The following is a 19,995-nucleotide window of genomic DNA, read 5'->3' as shown; positions in this document are numbered from 1 at the left end:
AGCGCCTGACCTTTCTGTACTGCCACGCAGGAGGCAATCAATAAAGGTCTTCCGAAAGAATGTTAAGGGTATTTAAAAGAGGCTTTGAAAAGGAACTCCTACGAGACCATGTTGAAATTGAGGTTTGGTTAAGGCATTGCTTCCCCGACAATCTCAATCCGTTGATAACCCAAAACTCGAGTTCCTACACGTCCCCTTCACTTCCAGGTCATCCCGGAGGCCGCCGCCGTGGCTCTAATTCTCGTGAGAACCCCATAGCCCGTTTCAGGGAAGTGCAGGGAAAACTGACTCGTCGGTGGGATGCGAGGGCGTGCGCAGGGCCAGGGGCGAGCCCGGCGGGCCAGTGCTGGGCACCCACGGTCGTTGGAACTCTTCCAACGCCTCTCTGGGAAATTGTTTGGGTAAGGTCAGGTGGTCCATCACCTGAATGATTAAAAGTTGTTACCCTGGGGGAGAAATGGGGCAAAGGATGACTGGCTTTTGGAGGTGGGCTAGAAACTACAAAACCGAGCTTCTTGGGAACAGCCTTTTAGTCTAACAGGAAGTGGAGCGTCACCGAAAGGGAGGGGCGGCCACCCGGGACTGCCCTCTGCTTCAGGCTCTCTTTGTGGGCAGCGTTTCATCCAGGTTGTCAATCCAGCGAGTAATGCCGGGTGAATGCACGCCGCTGGGTTTGGAAAAAAAACGAAAAATGAGCAAGCGAGATCCCCCTTTCGTTTCATCGTAACCAAGCTGGAAGCAAATAAATCGGCTAGGTCCCACTGCAGTCTTCTGCACTCGAGGTAAGGAAATAGGAAAATGCTCTCGTGTTAAAAATCTTTTTGCAGTGAGAATATATGTGTTTTGCACTCCTTGGAACTTTGTGAGTGTGTGGGGTAGTGATTCTGTGGTTTAATTTTTGAAAATAAAATTTACTTATTCTACAATTTTTTTTTAATGTTCGTGTTAATTAAACTGCTGTGTAAAAACAGCTAGATTTCAGAAATTAAGTTCTGAAAAGGGTATTTTGTCTTTGTCTTTCTTGGCGTATATTTCATTATTTTAATTTAAACATAGAAATATTTTCAATTAGTAGCATTTACTTATATTTTTAGGAGGCTTTTATATTAGCCATAGACTGAGTTTTACTGTACTGCACTGCTGGGGAAACGTTAAGTGGGTACAAACTAGGTTGAAGATAAATATTTCCACAGCGATTGAGTGTTTCTCCAAAGCTGCTTTATTTCAGTATGATGTAACTGGGGGTGGGGGTGGGGTGTGCATATATGGAAATAACTAAATTTCAGCAACTGATTTCCAGCGTTCTCTTAACTCATCCAGGTCAGCTGCGATTTGAGCCTGTGTTTTTGTATTCTGCCTTTGAAAATAAATTCTGCATTTTGCCCTGTATTGCTGCAGATGAGAAATTTGTTCAACTGGGTTATGGAGAAATCTGCAATACCCTTTTTCAAATAGTTTTGAAATAAGTTGGAGAAATTGAAGTTTAATTTCAGTTACAGTGGTCCTGGAACTCCTAAATTCCCCACTGCTCACTCGCCAGAATATAAGATAGCTATTCCGGTGAGGGCCTTCTTTCAAAAAGTGGCAATGCCACTTCACATCTTTCATTCTTAGGCGACATAATTACCGACTTCAATACTAAATATTTTATTAGAAATATAAGTTGGACACTAAATCAGGAAAAGTGCTATGAGTGGAAAATGTTTGACATGTCTCACTTGATTTGTCATCTTGAAATAATGCTTGTCCCATATATGTTAACCAGTATATGTTGCCATATCAAAATTAAAGGCAGTTTCATTCATTCAACCGCCATTTACTTTGTGACCACCTAGAGGGGTGGGATAGGGAGGGAGGGAGGGAGATTCAAGAGGGAAGAGATAGAGGGACATATGTATATGTATAACTGATTCACTTTGTTATAAAGCAGAAACTGACACACCATTGTAAAACAATTATACTCTAATAAAGATGTTAAAAAATAAAAACAAAAAAACCAAAAAAACACAATCATTTAATGAGTGTCTACTATGTGCTAGGCTCTGTGCTGGGCACGGGGTGGGGGAAGGGAGGTAGGTTAAAAAGCCTGATAAAGTTCTTTCCCCGGAGGAATTTTTTGGGAAGAAGAAGCGGGATGTGAGGAGAGGGCAAATCAGTTCAGGATTTTAGAACTAAATGATGTTTAAGATGTGCACAAGAGGTGCTTTTGGTGTAGCGAGGAGGAACAACTGTCACCTGATGAGTCCAGATACATGCTAAGCCATCCCTTTACCCCTTCGGTAACTTGTGTCATGAAAGAATATGAGTTTGGAAAATCAAAAATGATTCTTCAGGTCTATTCAGGTGGTCATTACAGATGCAGTATCTTGCGGGTCTCCAGTCAGTTCTGAATTCCTTCATATGTTATGGATTTATAAGATTATAAATAGGTAGATATACTAATGAACATTTTAAACCAATAAATGGATTTCTACCCTGAACTTTTAAATATTTGTTTAGATCATCTACTCATTAATTGCATTAGGTTAACTGTGCAGACTATATGGGGGAAAAAACCCCTAACTTCTTAGACATGTGATTAAGGACTGTGAGAAATGAAAGCCGAGAAGATTAAGGGGCAGAAGCTCATCTCCAGCCAAGGTTCCAACTCCTTTTGGGCAATAGTAAGGAATAGGAAGGATGCCATGTGTCATTCCTCAGTAATCAACCCTGACATTTACCTGCAACCCTATTTTAGACCCTGAGTTTTTTTAGTACTTCAAATTGAATGCCCTATGAACCTTTAGTGAAAAAAGGAGTTTGATGGTAGATAAAACTACAGATACTTAAAAATCTAGAAATTGAATACAAGTGCAAATTGAATACAAGTTGCTAATGCATTCAGAGGTCTTGCTCCATGGCATATATGTTCTGGTTTCAAAAGTGTAAACACATTAGATCATCAGGATGATGTGAGTTTATTCTGCTTCTGGATACCTAAGAGAAAGATGAAAACAAAACTATAGCAATGTTAACACCAACCTGACAGGTAGCACCTACCTAATTGCCTAAATGTAGTTTTTAGAACACAGTATAGCAAATTTTAATTTCTAAAAATAATTCAAAGCCTATGGACGATAACATTCAAAAGCATTTTTAAAAAATTTCCCGCTGATTGATAAAAACATCACAGAAAATTCTTTGATTTCCCTTAATAGTGCCAAGAGGACCTGTTCCTATCAATTACTGAAGCCATAAGGAAAATTTTTTTAAAAAATTAAAACTTTACCATAATGAGGTAAGTACCAGTATTTTTCTTTTTTTTACTTTTTAAAAATTGTGGTAAAATACACATAATATTTGCCATCTTAACCATTTTTAAGTGTACAGCTCAGTAGTGTTAAGTGTGTTGACATTGTTGAGCAGCCAATCTCAAGAACTTTTTCAACCTGCAAAACTGAAACTCTATAACCATTAAACAACAACTCTCCATTTCTCTGTTCCCCGGGCCCCTGGCAACCACCATTCTACTTTCTGTTTCTATGAATTTGACTACTCTATATTCCTCATGTAAGTGAAATCATAGAGTATTTGTCCTTTTGTGCATGACTGAGCATGATGTTCTCAAGTTTCATCCATGTTATAGCATGTGTCAGAATTTCCTTCCTTTTAAAGCCTGAATAATATTCCATTGTATGTCTATACCACATTTTGTTTATCCATTCATCTGTCAATGGACATTTGGGTTGCTTCCATCTTTTGACTATTGTGAATAATGCTGCTATGGACGTAAGTGAAATACCAGTATTTTTATCTGAGAAAAATTGTTTCCTATAGAGGTGTTTTTGTTTCCTTGGAAATAAGAGTTTTTACTTGAGCCAGGGTCTGTTAGAAAATACTGTAGTGCCTGTTTTAGATCTTATCCATTGAAATAGTATTCCAGATTATAGTATAAAGTCAATACCTACAAAGTTGAAATATTCTTGTAGACTAGAACAACGCTGAAAACAGAGACTACTTGAAAGACACTGAAAATACAAAGCAGGTCAAGTGTGAGAGTCGGGAGTTTGTTTGGACCCACCACTCTTTCTGTGGCTCAGGAAACATCATTTAATATTCTCAGTCTCAGCTAGCCCATCTACAAAATGGGGTGGATATATTTTAATTCCCATGTCTCTGAAGGTTTGAAACATTACTGATTTGAGTTGTTAGGTAACATAAGGAGGGAAGAGGTCTGACAACTTTCATTACTATTGCTAAGCTCTGTGAGGGCAGGAATTGATGGTCTTGCTCATTACCATCCCTAGTGCCTGACACTGCTGGGCTCGTGCATGGTAAGCACCTAGGAATGTTTATGGACGACATAACTACTATGGATATTCTGACCTTCCTCTAATAAAGTTAGGAAGCTCATATGAATTAGGATTACGTGTTTGTTAGGTTTAATATCTAAAGCTATTTACAAATCATAATTCATATGTATGAAATCTGTTTCTCTTAGAGAAATGATTTTGCAGTGTGAGTTTATTGCTGAAAACCAGTGTTGTATAAAAGGGAGAGGGTTCCATAGAATATTCCAGGTTTCTGTTGCCCAGCAATCTTGCCTCCCCTCCATCCTCCTGTGACTAAAACAGAGAGAAGTTCAAGTGAAAAGCTTCAGTATCCCGGAATGGTAAAAGTAATGTATTTGCAGATGTACTTGGCTTGTTTTTGACCCATTTCTGGAACTGATTTTGCATGGCACTGTACCGAGCTAAAAATGTTTTTCTATTTCTAGGCTTTCTTCTTAGGATGCATTGACTCCTTGGATCCTTGTAAGTCGTGGATGTTCCTCTTAAGAATAAGGCCATTCCTTCTCCTGCCCTGATATATGCCCATAAGTTTGGTCATCTCCAAACACCACCATCATCATTATCATACAATTAATTGGCAATTCCTGGAGAAAGCTGCAAGACGAGAAGGAACTTTCATCTAGCATAATTCAGACCTGTGCACTTTGAGGGTAGAGAAGGCCTCACTGCCTCAGTAACAAATGGCTGGATTGAAGGACACAGTGCTTTAAGAAGCCTTTATACATAATATTTATGTTATTTCCTCTTAAATCAATGATGAGAAAGCAAATCTAATTAATTGATAGTAGCTGCCTGAAGAAGTATTGAGAAGCAATTTGATGCTTTGTACAGGATGCTTAGGAGGGGAAAAAAAAAAAACGCCAGGACTGACAGGCAGCCTTTGCTACTGATAACAGGGTGAGATTAAGGAGGGAAGTGGAGACACAGGTACTTAGTGTCTGCTGTCTGTTTTAAATGCTGTCTTCGGTGTTTATTTGAACCTGATTCACCTGCAAGGCTCACTCAGTCTTGCTGCCAGGAGAAGAACTTGCTCTAATTTAATGTGACCAGTGCAGAAATTCTTTCCTTAACAGCTTGCAGTGAGAAATGACCTGTTGCAGCAACTTCTGTTTTTCAAATGTGATACTGTAGGAAATTCAGCTATTTATCAATATGTTTTAGCAACTCTGTTTCGGAACTATAGACTCAAAATGCAGTCTATAGTCCTAAGCTTTCTAAATGACAGGACTTAGATTGGCTATCGATGATCATGTATTTGTTGTAGCCAGTTATACTGTCAATAGAGAATCACTTTAACCCTAAGAGCTGGTCCATGACACTGTGGATCCAGATTGTAGTCATCTAAATGATCTGGTTGGATCAGTATACAATTAGTTGTAAACACAGCGAGATCACTAGGTGAATCTGTGACGCGACGTGGGCCCTTTTATTATTTATTATTTTAAGTCTATTCCAATTCCTGCCTTTCTTATTCCTAAATAAATAATATTGTTAACATAGATAACTTATTTTGATGTATTTAGACTTGTGAAAAAAGTAATGGGAGTTGAGAAGAACCATAAAAACATGGATGGACTCCTTAGAAGGAAAAGTGAGGGGAAATCATTTAGAAAGGAGAGGATAGCATTGGTTGAAAATGAGAAAAACTGTATGGCACTTCTAAAATAACAGTGAAAAGAATGAATTTCCTGAATATAGGAAAATACGAAGGCAAAAACTCTTAGAATACTCTTTAGCACCTGGAAAAGACTCATAATAAAGAACAGTGACCTTTCATGTACTATTTCTGGCATTCTGGATTTTGCACTGAAGTAGATTCTAGCGTGTGCTGCTTAAAATTTTAATGGAAGAGGCTTACTCTAAATAGTAGTGAACTGACTTGGGTGGTGTTCTGACTTAGTTTTCTGTTTCTGCCAATTGTCCTGAGGTTTCTATAGGTTTTTGTCAGTTTCTGAACCCAAACTAAATTTTCATTTCTTACCTAGACAAGACTTTATTGTCTGTTTGTTTAAATCATATATGCTGCCGGATTAAGAATATAGCTTCTGGTTATTGTTACCAGAAGTCACAAGGATGGGATTATCTAACAAGTGATAGTTTTCTCCCAAGGCAAATCAGCTTATTCTCCAAGAGCAGAATATCTTGGAAAAAATCAGCGTTCTAAGACATCTTTTATTAAGTAGTTTGGCCACAGAACTAAAGGTAGAAAGGTGACTCATGTGGCCTGAGCTAGAGACCACATCTCATGACTTGTCCTGGTCCCCAGATGGGGGATAATGCAGGTCTTTTATAGAGGGAAAGGTTTCTTGAGTCTTAACTGGGCCTTAATTTGCATTTAATTTGAGTTTATTCTTTTAAAATTTCAGGCATTTCTTATTCATGGGGAAGTTTAAGACCATTTAAACATAGATTCCCTCACTCCTTTCAGCCACAGAGAGTTGTGAGCACTTACTCAAAAATTGGCCAGGCACTGTTCTGGATTACAAAGCCTAACAGAAACGGCCTTCAAGGTGCAGTCAGAGTCAAAAAGGAGCTGGAGGCACGGTCAGTAGTTGTAATACCTGGACACAAAGTCTAGTAGCCCTGTGTTCCCAGTTCCCAATAGCACTGGGGATGGAGAGTGGTGAGAGAAACATCCACAGGGGAGGGGATGTTTGAAAGAGACTTGGGGGTAGAAGGGCAAGGAGTAGGGGTGTGTCAGGTGGAGAGAGAGATGGGTTTTGTAGTAGAGAAGATAGCATGTACCAATACTTGGAGTCATGGGTCAGCACGTTGGCTGTAGGTATCGTAAGAAAAGTCCTTTTGGAATTGGGTACCACATGTGCCTTTGCCTCAGTTGGAACAGTGTTTGTCATCTACATGCCATAAACCTGGCCAGAAACTGCTCATCAGGTGTATACTGTCTCTTCTGATTCTTCTTGCATGTTCATAGAAGGGAAGCCCGGGTTCTGAATTAGCCTCTGTGTTCTGCCTTGGAATGCTTTTATCTCGTGGCAGCTGAGGGCACCTTTTTGAGCATCTGTCTTCTATAATCATTAGCTTTTAGGCAAGTACACATTTTAGAGGATGATGAGCCAGAGAAGAATACAATATGAGGCAAATCTCATAATCAAATGGTAGACTAGTTATTCTTCCACCATCTGTGGCATTAAAAGGAAAATGACAGCTTCTCGTGAAGCTGTTCATTGCTTTTCTACCTTATGAGTCAGAGGACATAACTAATCTTTGTTCATGCTATGCTCCGGCTATTTGTTTTCAGCTTTTGTCTGGATAATTATTGCTTTCAGTCCAAAGGAACTAGCCTGGAGAAAAGAATTCTTCATTCAATAGTGTTCCTTCTAAGGAACTTGGATAGATGTAGAAAATAACTGCAGAGTGGGTCTTTGAAAATTCAAGTTGCCTCGTTCATTTAAAGACAAAGATTAGAGAATTAGTAACTGTTGCTTCATTGTATTATTTACTTTCCTACTCTATCTTATGTCCACATTTAAGAAAATTTCTTAAAATTTCAAATAATGCTTTTCCAAAAGCTACCTCAATTCTCAAATATTTAAAAATTCTGATATAATGACCCAGCCATTCCACTCCCAGTTGTATACCCAAGAGAAATGAACACATGTTCACATAAAAATTTGTACTTGAATGTTCATAACAGCGTTATTCATAATAGCAAAATGTGGAAGCAACCCAAATGTCCAGCAACTGATGAACAGATAAACAAAATGTGGTATATCTATACAATAGAATGTTATTTGGCAATTAAAAAAAAGAATTAAGTACTGATATATACTATGACATGGGTGAACCTTGAAAACATTATTCTAAGTGAAAAAAGCCAGGCACAAAGGCTATATATTGTATGATTCCATTTACATGAAATGTCCAGGATAGGCAAATCTACGGAGATAGAAAGTAGATTAGTGTTTGCCTGGTGCTGGGGTGGAGAATGAGAGGAAATGGGAATGAGGAGTTGACTGCTAACGAATGGGTCTGGGGTTTCTTTTTAGAGTATTAAAAATGTTGTAAAATTAGACTTGGTTGCACAATTCTGTGAATACACTAAAAGCTACTGAACTGTATACTTTAAATAGGTGAAATTTATGGTATGTGAAATAAATCTTAATAAAGTTGTAAAAAACCCAACATACCAATATTAATATTCATATTATCTTACAGGTACCTTAGGGACAGTCTCATATATTAATTTATGACACAGCCTTGCAGAATTTACCATAACACAGTGGAAAGAGTCGTGGACTGTGCCCTCAGAGATCTGGATTCCAGGCCTGGCTCTGCTGCTGGTTAACTGTTGTGCAGCTGCATCAGTTCAGGCAAATTCCTTATGCCTGGACCTTGGGTTTTTTAATCTATGAAACAAGGAAGCTGGCTTAGGAGGGCTCTGAGGTCTCTTTCAGTTTTCTGAGTTTATGATGTGTTTGTATCATAAGGCATATAGATATTGGGGCAGTTTTGGAGACATTGCTTTATCCTTCATTGTTTGAGTGTAATAAGTAGCAGTAGAGATTTCAGGGGCCACCTGGCTAGCAGTCCCTCCCCGATCATGTTCAAGGTAAAATATATGTAGAGCAGGGCTTCTCCACCTTGGCATCACTGGCATGTTAGGCTGGATAATTCCTTGCGGTGGGGCCTGTCCTGTCCACTGTAGGATGTTTAGCAGCAGCACTGCCATCTACCCACCAGAGAGCAATAACATCTCCTAGCCCCAGTCACAGCAATCAAAAATGCCTCCCGACCTTGCCCCATGTGCGCTAGAGAGCAAAATCGTCCCTGGTTAAAAACCCCTGGTCTAGGAGATGCTATGTAACCATATCAAAATAACTAAAAGGATGTGCTCTCTACTCATGAGGAACTAAATAAGTTAACATATGTGCATATGTGGGGACCTTTGATTTTGCAGATGATTAGGAGAAAAAGGAGGATTTTTGTTTTGCTGACATTTACTGTGTTTATCGAAGTCACATTTAATCTCCTGTAGTCAGATGGGAGAAGGTCAGAAAGGGGATAGACTAAGAACTGTCAGATCCTTTTTGGAATGAGGCAGGGTGCCAGGAAATATATATATCAATAGATATAATTTTAAATTAAATAATTTTAATTCTTGGTTCTTTCTAAATAAGATGTAGGTTATCCAGATGTATTCTTTTTCATATCCCCCCATTCAAAACTCAAAGCTGTGATTTAGGTGATAGATTCTTCTCTGGACAAAGAACAGAAGAAAGCTATAAACTGAAATCCAGATAGCTATGAAGTCATCATCACTCTCCCAACTGTTCTAAGGCTGTTTCCAGTGGGCCTACCATAAAGTTCCAGACTTCAGCTATTCTCAAAGTACAGAGATGCCACTTGCACTGCAGTCTATAAAGTTTTTGTTCTTCTTGCTTTTCTATGTAGACTACAAATGTAACATAATTTTATCGGGCTATATCATTTAATGAATACTACATGAAATATTTACAATGTTCTTCCAAAGATATAAATTATATCTCTCAAAACATTTTTGATACAAGTAAAATAGGGGATTAGAAGCTATCTAAAGGAGGAAATTTCTATGACAGATATGGAGGGTAACTCCCACTTAAAAGTATAGATAAAAGTGAAACAGTCGTTCACGATTATCTTTGACAATGTATATTTATAGTAGGCTATAGAGATGAATCTTCATTACTTTTTCTCCACTAAAACTGCCAGGTAGCTATCAGTGTCTGTTTTAGAGACTAGAGACACTGCTATGTAGGTTTTACAGTATGTTATTCCTACTCAGCTGAAGAAAATGAACATAAAGATGTTAATCAGGGTATACCTTAATGCAGTTGTCAGAGGATTCTTAACTCTGAGTGCTTATAACCAGCCATTTTTATGCAGAACTGAAAATATGTTTTATGAGACCTGCTTTTGAGTCAGTATTAGAAGGATTATCAAGGCCTTTGAACCAAGATTATTAATTCATAATGGTTTCTCTTTGGTTTACCACATTAACAGTATATGTTGTTTTAGTAAAAGGGTATATACAGTGAAAACATTTGTGCTCTCAAACCTTAAATTACCATCCTTGAAAAGTAATCATGGTAAAGCTGAAGTTACTTCAAAAATAATTCATTTTATTCGTGTCTTAGAGTGAGGCTATGATAAAAGGAGAAACAAAATTTCTTTTCTTAACAGAACAGCCTGCATAGAAAGTCCAGGAGAGAATATCCTTGAAAGCTCTCCGAAAAGATTACTGCAAGGGAACATTTCTCTTCAAATCTGGACTTTTGAAAAGTGAGAGTCGCTGAATGACAATGACCATTCCCTTGTCCTTATGAATAAGTTCTTCCTTTGCTTGCCCAGGCCTCAGCGCATTATCACATCATGGGGCGTGTTCCCCTATAAGCCTTGGAATTCTCCAGTCCCCACTTCTGTGAACTTTAAAGAGAGATGTTAAAGGCATGGTCTATATGGCCTCTCTATGTCCTTGCTGAACTGTATAGAGAAAAACTGTTGCTGCAGTTACAAAACACACCTCACAACATGAAACAAGATCAGGGGAATGTGACTGTCACTTTAACTCCACCACTGCCAAGTTTCCTCGATGAAAAACAGAAGACTGATCGGACGTCATTTGAATAGCAAAGTGAGATTTCATTTGGAACCTAATCTGTTAGACAGGAAGACTTAGACTACAGTCTTAGGATTGTCTGTAGAATGGTGGCCTAGCTGCAGATGCCCAACTGAAACCACAAGGTGCAAAATCAAGAGCTTAGATACAGACACAGGGCACTTTTTCATGAAGGAAACCAAAATAAACTGTACAGAAGCAGTGTTATACAAGGAAGAACAGTGACAGTGGCTTGTACAGTTAGCACACCACAAGTGTGAGTTAGCAGTGAGAAGTCTTTTCCAACTTGATATTATTTATCTGTAATAAGGAATAGATAAGAGTATCTGTTTATTGTATAGCCTGAGAGGAAATATTGTATTAAAAGTAGTAAGAGTGGATAGACCATGGGTCAATTAAAGTCATCAAGAATAATAATATCTCATTCTTTCTGGTTCTGAGAGATCTATTTTTTTTTTCTTAAAGATATTTTTTATATGTCTAGAAACTCCTGGTTGATTTTACACTGGTTTTCATTACACTGGTTTTCAGTCTTTTTATAAGTAAATTTCTGTAAGCTTGCTTTTTCCTCATTTCAGGCTTTTGTACTTGAATAGAGTAGTAGAATAGATCTAGGAAAAGTGCTGAGATGTATTTGAAGGCTCAGCTGCCAGAAGAGAAAATGAGGACATTCCTCAAAACCTTGTGGAGGCTTGTGGAGGAGTAAGTAAAGTAAGTAAATCAAAAGCAGAAATAGCAGAAGAATCAAAAAACAGCAGCAATTGAAAGCCAACAGTGCTCCCAAACGAGGCAGTAGAGGTGATAATGAAACTGTATTAGAAGCCAAGAAATCAGAGTTCTGGGTATCTGTAAAACAGTATGAGATTTAACCTTTCCTTACATTTGTAACTGAGTTTTGATCAGACAAAAAATTTTGACCAATAAACCTCCAGGCCACATTCCTTGGTTTTTGTTCACCTACTCTTCTGTAGCCATCTCAGGCAGATCCTGTAGGTATAGTGAGGAATAGGAGAGTCCAGAGCTGATTACAATACCTGGTGATCCTCATGTTCTGTGACAGAGGGTGCTTTGGAAGCTCAAGAGCCCTACCTCAGTACAACCTGGATTTGAATCTGGCAGTACACTCCCCAGCCCATGATGATGAACAGCCTGGGCTCTGGCAGCAGTTTTCTCCTGGATAAAAATCCTAGATCCATTACTTCAGTTGTTTAGTAACCTTGAGAAAGTTAATTTAACCTCTGTAAGCATCCAAATACTATTAAATGGGAATAATAATAATAGTAAAATATAAACAAGATTCTGTTACTCCCCTGATCAAAACCCTCCAATGGCTTCCCATCTCACTTAGAATAAAATCCATACTCCTTACTCAGGCCAAAAAGATCCCCCGTAATCTGGCCCTTGCTTATCATGTCATTCTGATTTGTTCTCTTCATTACCACCATGCTGAATTAGCTTTGAGTTTATTTACTTTGTTATCTGTTTGGCCCTAGTATTTCCTCTGCTACTAACAGCAGAGACCTTGTCTATCTTATTCATTGCTATATTCACAGAATCTAAAACAGTGCATGGTACAGTAAGTGCTCAGTGATTATTTGTTTAATTTACTGAGTAAATAAGCACATACTATGACATGCAAAGCACATAGTACAGGGCCTAGAATGTAATAAACCCACTATAATTGTTTGCTGCTGCTGCTATTACTATTATTTATTTCATATATTAGGGTTCTGCATATAATTTCACTCGGAAAATAGTTTGCTACCAAAATGTAAGTTTAAAGTTAGTGTACTGAAATATACATATATCAGAACATCAAGTTGTACACCTTACATATATACAACTTTTATGTGTCAGCGATAGCTCAATAAAGCTGCTTAAAGAATTAGTATACTACTAAGAGACATATAATCCTATCTGAAAAAAATAATCTCAGTTCCAAATGTTTAGTAGTGAAATGAGGGCAAATTTTAAAATGCACTGCTTAATTCTTCCTGTTCGGTGTGTAGATGACCGTTTGTCTGCAGCTGCAAAGCGAGCAGGCCCAGAAGGAAAGGTTTATTCACTGTAGTTTTTATCTTAGGCCAAATCACCTTATCAAAGAGGCAGGGTGAACTGAACTTGAATCTGCTAAAAGATGATTAACCTCTCTCCTCAAAAGAGCAAAAACAAAAACATGGTAACTAGTAAGAATGCTAAGATTCTGCATTTTATTTCCATTTCTACTCCAGGTGTTGCCACATCTGCAAACTCCCTGGAAGAGTGATGGGGATTCGAGTACTTCGTTTCTCTTTGGTGGTAATCCTTGTGTTACTGCTGGTAGCTGGGGCTTTGACCACTTTACTTCCTAATATCAAAGAAGACAAGATGCTCACTTTGCGTAGGGAAATAAAATCCCAGGGCAAGTCCACCCAGGATTCCTTTACTCTCATAATGCAGACGTACAACAGAACAGATCTCTTATTGAGACTTTTAAATCATTATCAGGCAGTACCATATCTGCACAAAGTGATTGTGGTGTGGAACAACGTTGGGGAGAAGGGACCAGATGAGTTATGGAACTCCCTAGGGCCTCACCCTGTCCCTGTGATCTTCAAAGTACAGACAACAAACAGGATGAGAAATCGACTCCAGGTCTTTCCTGAACTGGAAACCAATGGTGAGTTGCAGCTGGGTTCTTAGTCTGGCAGGGCTGCGGCTAACCAGAGCTGGGGGTGGGTGCGCGGCTTTTGGGCCTTCTACTTGTCTTAATTGTCTGGAGAAAATAGGGAAATTTAATCATAAGAAAGCATTTTGAAAAACTTAAGGGGCAGTTTCCAAGATGTCAAGAAGCAGTCTCCTGGGGAAGAAATCGCATATATCTTGCAACAATGACAAAGAGGTTAATATTATGAAAGAAGATATGCTATGATTACATATTACTACATCACAGAAGTTAGTAAAATGCCATTTAACTTATGCTTAATGTATTTTTTGCCGCCTCCTTTTCCTCCCACTCACAGCAGTTACATGAGATTGTAATTTGCTTAAAAGAACCTTGGTTTTATTTATTTATAGGTTCATTAGTTTCTAGGATAATGGATGATAAATACATGATAATTCCCCCCTCAGGGAATTATAAAAATCAATTACATTTCAAGTAAAAACTTTTTCTGCTAGACAGATCTCTCCAAGAATACATTTTTTATTTACTGAATTTCATTCAGAAAATACTTCATTTGAATGACTTATAAAAACACCACTGTGTCTTATAACTTCTGTCTTCATTTCCAAACTGTTTGATTTAAATTTTTTTCCTTTCATTTCAGCGGTGTTAATGGTAGATGATGACATGCTAATTAGCACCCAAGACCTTGTTTTTGCTTTCTCCGTGTGGCAGGTAATGTTGCTACATCCTTTATGAAATCATCAGTATAAAGTCTGATCTAGTGTTTAACCAGAGCAGCATGGTTTAATGTGAGAGTCACCCAAACCAGCGTAGACAGTTTTTATCTAAAAGGTAGATGAATTTGTCATAATCAGATTTCCTGAGCTCAGTTAAGCTAATCTGAAAGTTATAATATCTTTTATCTATATTTGATTTATATTTGGTATATTGGAAATAAGAGCTAAAACTGACTTCCAAAGAACAATGAGGAAATGATCTGGTATATGATAGAGCAAAGACTAAAATCCAGACTCACTTTCGCCTGTATCTCAAATGAGAAGTGTATTTCTGTATTAATATTGCGCAGAACTTCCTTTGAAAGAAACAATTTATTACATCCATAAAATTTAATTCTGATTCTGAGACCATTGTTTAAAAATTAATAATACTAATAATAATTCTGCATGCACCATTGTGGCGGCAGTTTCCCACCCCCCCCACCCCGCTTAAATCCCAAGCTGGGATAAACAGGCATAAATTGCCTGGTATTCTATAAAAACTCCTTTTTCCTACTGAATATGTGTTAATAGTAGACAGCTTTTACAAGTTGCATTACAAGTACCTGAAACCAGAACTGCATACAAATACTCTGAAGCCCTGTCCAGTAATTAAACACTGTGCTACCCAATAAATGGTCTAATTTGCACTATAGTAACTCCTTAATTAGCGACCTGGGATGTAACAACATTAGGTATTAATGGTAAGTGGTCACAATACTCTGCAGATATCATCATTCTCAAAACTTCAGTTTTCAGCTTCATGCCTAGTGTACTGATCAACAGATTTTTTCCATATCAGCAGTTTTTCCAGCCCTGTAAATAAAAGCTTCCTAGGCAAAAAGTTCTAATGTAATACTCCGGCTGTGAGATTTCTATTTCAGGTAAAAAATCAATTTACTGAAAATATCAGGGTGGGGGGAAATATGAGAACTGCGGTTAATTAGAACAATCCAAGTAAACCATAATTAAAGATGGATAAATATGACTTTAGGTTTTATTCATAAAACCATCAAGAACAGTTTCAATCCATTGCGCAAGATAATCTGACTCCTAAAGTTTTGTCCCGTCAGTGCCCTGCATAGTGTAGTGATCTGGGGCCTAGAGAGAAGCAAGATTAGAGCAGACAGGTATCTGTGCCTTTGCACTCACCCATCACCTCCACTTGCCGTGCTTTTCCTTTTCCACCTCCAGTCATCCGTGAAATCTCTTTCATCGCGTAGATTGTGTAAGTGGCACATCTTCTCTGAAGCCTCCCAGCCTTTACCCCCAACCCTTGACATCCCCTCTGCTTCCCGGCAGCACAGTTGTCACCCTGTCCTCGGTGCCCCCCTGGGAATTGCGCAGCTGCATTTACAGCTTTCTCACAGTGTGGTAATTCCTGGTTCACGTATCTGTATCACACCCTCTCTAGACTATGCGTTCTTTGAAACGGGATTTAACCCAGCCTGACCTGTGTGCGTGTGTCCCTAGTTTAGTGTCTGTTCCGTAAATGAATGAAACTCAAGTTATTTGTGAGATTGAACTAAACCTTTTAATTCTATAAGTTCATGCTTCTTTTCCATGATTCACTGCTTTTCTTTGCTGATTTTTGTTTTATTTTTAGTCACTCTCATCCTACTATTATTGTTTTAATACTATCCTTCAAAGATCCTGACACATCTCATCATATATCTATATATATGTCTATATCTATCTATCTATCCATCTATCTATCTATCTATATATATCTTTGAGCAACATGGGTTTGAACTGTACAGGTCCATTTATACTCGGATTTTTTCAATAAATACAAACCACAGTACTACATGATCAGTGGTCGGCTGAATCTGGAGATGCAGATCCGTGGATACGGAGGTCTGACTGTAAAGTTATAGACGAGTTTTCTACTACGCTCGGGGGGTCAGTGCCCCTAACCCCTGCATTGTTTAAGGCTCAACTGTATATGTGTGTGTTGTGTATATATGTGTGTATATATATATATTTTTTTTTCTTATGTTTTTAAAAAAGAGACACCCAAGCTGAAAAGGGATAAAAATATAACATCGTTTAAAATCAATGGTGACTTTCAAAAACATTGAAATCAACATAGAAAAACAGTAAAATGATACATGTAAATCCATAATTTTATATACTCCTAAGAGATTAAAACAATTTTTCAAAATAATCACATTATGTCTTCTTATCTCCTATAATAAATATCATTCATACAGTCAACTTCTCTTATAGCAAACTCTGAAAAAACAGACTCTTTGGTAACTCGAATTTATTAATATTGGATAATGTGTAAATTAGGAGAATATTTGTGAGGTTAGAAATTTTGTTAGAGATTTGGGTTATGATGAATTGACCTTTAAACTTATCAGGACATAGATTTATGAACTTGTCTGGAGTTAAAGGAAATTGAGATGTAGAAGCCAGGAATAAAATAACATTGACAAATCAGTTTAATTCATTCTGTAGTAAATCATTGCCTTTTCACCATGTCAGCTTTAAAGAAATGCCACACTTAATTGTTCTTTTTCCATCTTTTCAGCAATTTCCTGATCAAATTGTAGGATTTGTTCCAAGAAAGCATGTGTCTACTTCCTCTGGTGTCTACAGTTATGGAGGTTTTGAACTGCAAACACCGGGGTTTGGAAATGGTGACCATTACTCTCTGGTGCTGATTGGAGCCTCATTCTTCCATAGCAAATACCTTGAACTCTTTCAGAGGCAACCTGCAGCTGTCCATGCTTTGTTAGATGAAACGCAAAACTGTGATGATATTGCCATGAATTTTATCATTGCCAAGCACACTGGGAAGACTTCGGGGGTATTTGTGAAACCTGTAAACATAGACAATTTAGAAAAAGAAACCAATGGTGGCTATTCTGGAATGTGGCATCGAGCTGAGCACTTTCTGCAGAGGTCTTATTGTATAAATAAGCTTGTTAACATCTATGAAGGCATGCCCTTAAAATACTCCAACATTATGATTTCTCAGTTTGGTTTTCCATATGCCAACCACAAAAGTAAAATGTGAAAGTAAAACAAACAAAAACAAACCTCAAAACTGCTTGGTATTTGAGTAGCTTCTTCATGCTATGGTCGGTTTATTTATTTATTTATTTATTTTTAAGCACATCATGAACTTTTTTCTACTCCAGAAGTCTCTACAAGGGGGAAAAAGTGCTTAGGGCTTCTAGCATATAAAATTTACAGGCACTTCAAAACCCAAGAAGCTGATATTACCCAGATAGGTCTTCTTGTGAGAAGTTTTCATCCACAGATATAATTCCTTGGTCAACAATTTTATTGTTTACATTCTGAGACTGTTCTACAATTTAAAAAAATTTTTTTAAATTGAAGTATAGTTGATTTACAGTGTTTTGATAATGTTCTATGATTTTTTTTTGACTCCTGGCACTTGCCTTAAGGACCTTTAGCAAACTGTTTTCAGGATCAGAAACTCAAGACAAGTATTTCTCAGCTTTTTCATTAAAGGATGATTATTTTCATTTGAAGCCTGAAATGCCTCTTCAACAAAAGCCTGTGGTATAGGGAAAAGCCATGTGAGGAGAGAATAGTCTCAATCCCATATAAAAACAAGTGGGAAATTTGTGACTATCAGTACTTCCCTTGTGGTCCTTCCAACCAGCCCTTTCCAGGACTAACTTATCCCAGCATGGTTTCGGTGCAACCATCAGTGCTTTTATTTCTGTGGATATCTGTTGTGACTGGGAGGGTTAATTTTAGTAGATAAAGGATGTCTAGTTGTTCACTTGGTTTTTGTGAACATTTACTGCATGGATCACAAAAACGTGCAACCTCTGTTTCTTATATGCAACTTACATGCAGTGAGGAGTAAATGTGTTACTAGATTCAGGTCGTGCACTTTGTCACTGAATCTGACTTTGAGATTGCACATTAATTCTTAGATTTTACAGAAAGTATGTATTGTGTAAGAAACATGTATAAAATAACTCTTGAAAGAGTGATTAAGTAGGAACTGGCAGAAATTACAACCCTTACTATCAAATGATCTTTATTGTTATAAAAGCATAGGTTATCTCCTGGATACTAAAACGTGTGTATTACGCACTAGGTCAATCTCTTGCGTTCAGAACTTCTTCCCTCCACCCCGCAAAAGATCCAGAGATCATTTCAATTACATAGATACAGGAAAAAATAAGAGACCTGAGTCATAGTAGAGGAATTCCACAGGGACTCTGCATCAGTTGATTGTTAAGTTGCCCACTTTCTGTTATGTGAATTAGTATCTGTTCCACACGGTGTCTGTGTTTGGTCGTTGTTCACTATTGGTGGAAAGGAATACTCAGGCCTCTTTCTGCCACCTTCTCCTCTTCCTATGCCCCCTCCTGCTCCCATTATGCCGTTATATTCTCAAAATTGCAAAGCTATGAAAATAATCATGGTTAATGTTCCAACGATGAGGTCTCTGTGCAATTAGCTCAGTGTATATTGTTCCTTTACATGGGCATGTGTATGTATCTTAATGCCATCAGAGAAAACCAATAGAACTCGCAGCCTCACTAAAAATTTATAGTGCTAATTATCTGCTTTGTCCAACCTTGGTAGTGACTTTTTGCCTCTTCAGATTGGCAGATAAATAAAATAAACTTTTACCATCCAGATGTTCTACGTTAATTAAGCAGACTCATGCTTTCGTGGTCGGTATTTACACAGATTTTCAAATACTCTCATATTTTGTTCAGAGTAAGATTAGAGGTATTAGCTACATTGCCCATGGGAAAATTTTCCGGTGGGAAAATATTCTCAGGTTTTATTTCTCATCTTGTATTCTTTTTATTTATTTATTTATTTTTTAAAATTTATGGCTGTATTGGGTCTTCGTTTCTGTGCGAGGGCATTCTCTAGTTGCGCAAGTGGGGGCCACTCTTCATCGCGGTGCGCGGGCCTCTCACTGTCGCGGCCTCTCTTGTTGCAGAGCACAGGCTCCAAACGCGCAGGCTCAGTAGTTGTGGCTCACGGGCTTAGTTGCTCCGCGGCATGTGGGATCTTCCCAGACCAGGGCTCAAACCCGTGTCCCCTGCATTGGCAGGCGGATTCTTAACCACTGCGCCACTAGGGAAGCCCTCATCTTGTATTCTTAAACTTATCTTCAGCATCACTTAAGTTGCTCATATATTTTTCAGACCTTGTAGAGCAAATATGAAAGCAAAGTGAAGTTCAGTCTGTGTTACAAAAACTCTTGCATTGCTTGAGGCTAGACGTATACTAAAACTCTTTTTCCCTGCACCCTCTTATTCTTGCTCAAAATGATCTGGAGAAGAGAGGACGCTCAGGCTTAGAGCTACATCAGAAAAGCAATATAGCTCAGGGGTTAAATGTGCCAGTGGAGTCCTTGGGCTCAAATCCTTCCTGCATCTCATGTTTACTTCACCTCTTGGAGCTTCAACTTCCTCGTCTGCAAAAATGAGAATAATATCTACGTAGGGGTTTGTTTTAAGGAATAAAGGAGATAGCTTGTATAAGTATGAACACAGTGCCTTGCCCATTTTAAATGGTCAATAAAGGAAAGATGCTGGGGTGTGTCATTGACCATAAAGGCAGTTAATTCTACTCAACTCACCACTCAAGCATCAGAAAGGCCCTCGGACA

The 19,995-nt window shown here is 38.1% G+C and overlaps 1 protein-coding gene across 3 annotated transcripts; it reads left to right on the top strand.

Annotated features, from left to right (window-relative positions):
- Positions 1-271: 271 nt before the first annotated feature.
- EXTL2 (exostosin like glycosyltransferase 2) lies at positions 272-19,003 on the top strand. 3 transcript variants are annotated; one of them, XM_059927051.1, is made up of 6 exons: positions 272-782; positions 3,198-3,277; positions 10,512-10,610; positions 13,179-13,606; positions 14,256-14,326; positions 16,907-19,003. In XM_059927051.1, the coding sequence occupies exons 2-6, from the start codon at positions 3,273-3,275 to the stop codon at positions 17,393-17,395; spliced, it is 1,092 nt and encodes a 363-aa protein (XP_059783034.1). In that variant the 5' UTR covers positions 272-782; positions 3,198-3,272; the 3' UTR covers positions 17,396-19,003. The 3 variants fall into 3 exon arrangements, with proteins under 3 accessions (XP_059783034.1, XP_059783027.1, XP_059783017.1); XM_059927044.1 differs by lacking the exon at positions 10,512-10,610 and adding an exon at positions 4,757-4,793; XM_059927034.1 differs by lacking the exon at positions 10,512-10,610.
- The last annotated feature ends 992 nt before the right edge of the window (positions 19,004-19,995 follow it).

This window comes from Balaenoptera ricei, chromosome 1 (genome assembly GCF_028023285.1).
Source record: "Balaenoptera ricei isolate mBalRic1 chromosome 1, mBalRic1.hap2, whole genome shotgun sequence".
Classification (NCBI taxonomy): Eukaryota; Metazoa; Chordata; class Mammalia; order Artiodactyla; family Balaenopteridae; genus Balaenoptera; species Balaenoptera ricei.
This window is presented reverse-complemented; position numbering and strand designations above follow the sequence as displayed.

Coding starts and splice junctions, on each gene's coding strand:
- EXTL2 (XM_059927051.1), top strand. Junction 13,607..14,255: donor TCCTGAACTGGAAACCAATG/GTGAGTTGCAGC, acceptor CTTTCATTTCAG/CGGTGTTAATGGTAGATGAT. Junction 14,327..16,906: donor TTGCTTTCTCCGTGTGGCAG/GTAATGTTGCTA, acceptor CCATCTTTTCAG/CAATTTCCTGATCAAATTGT.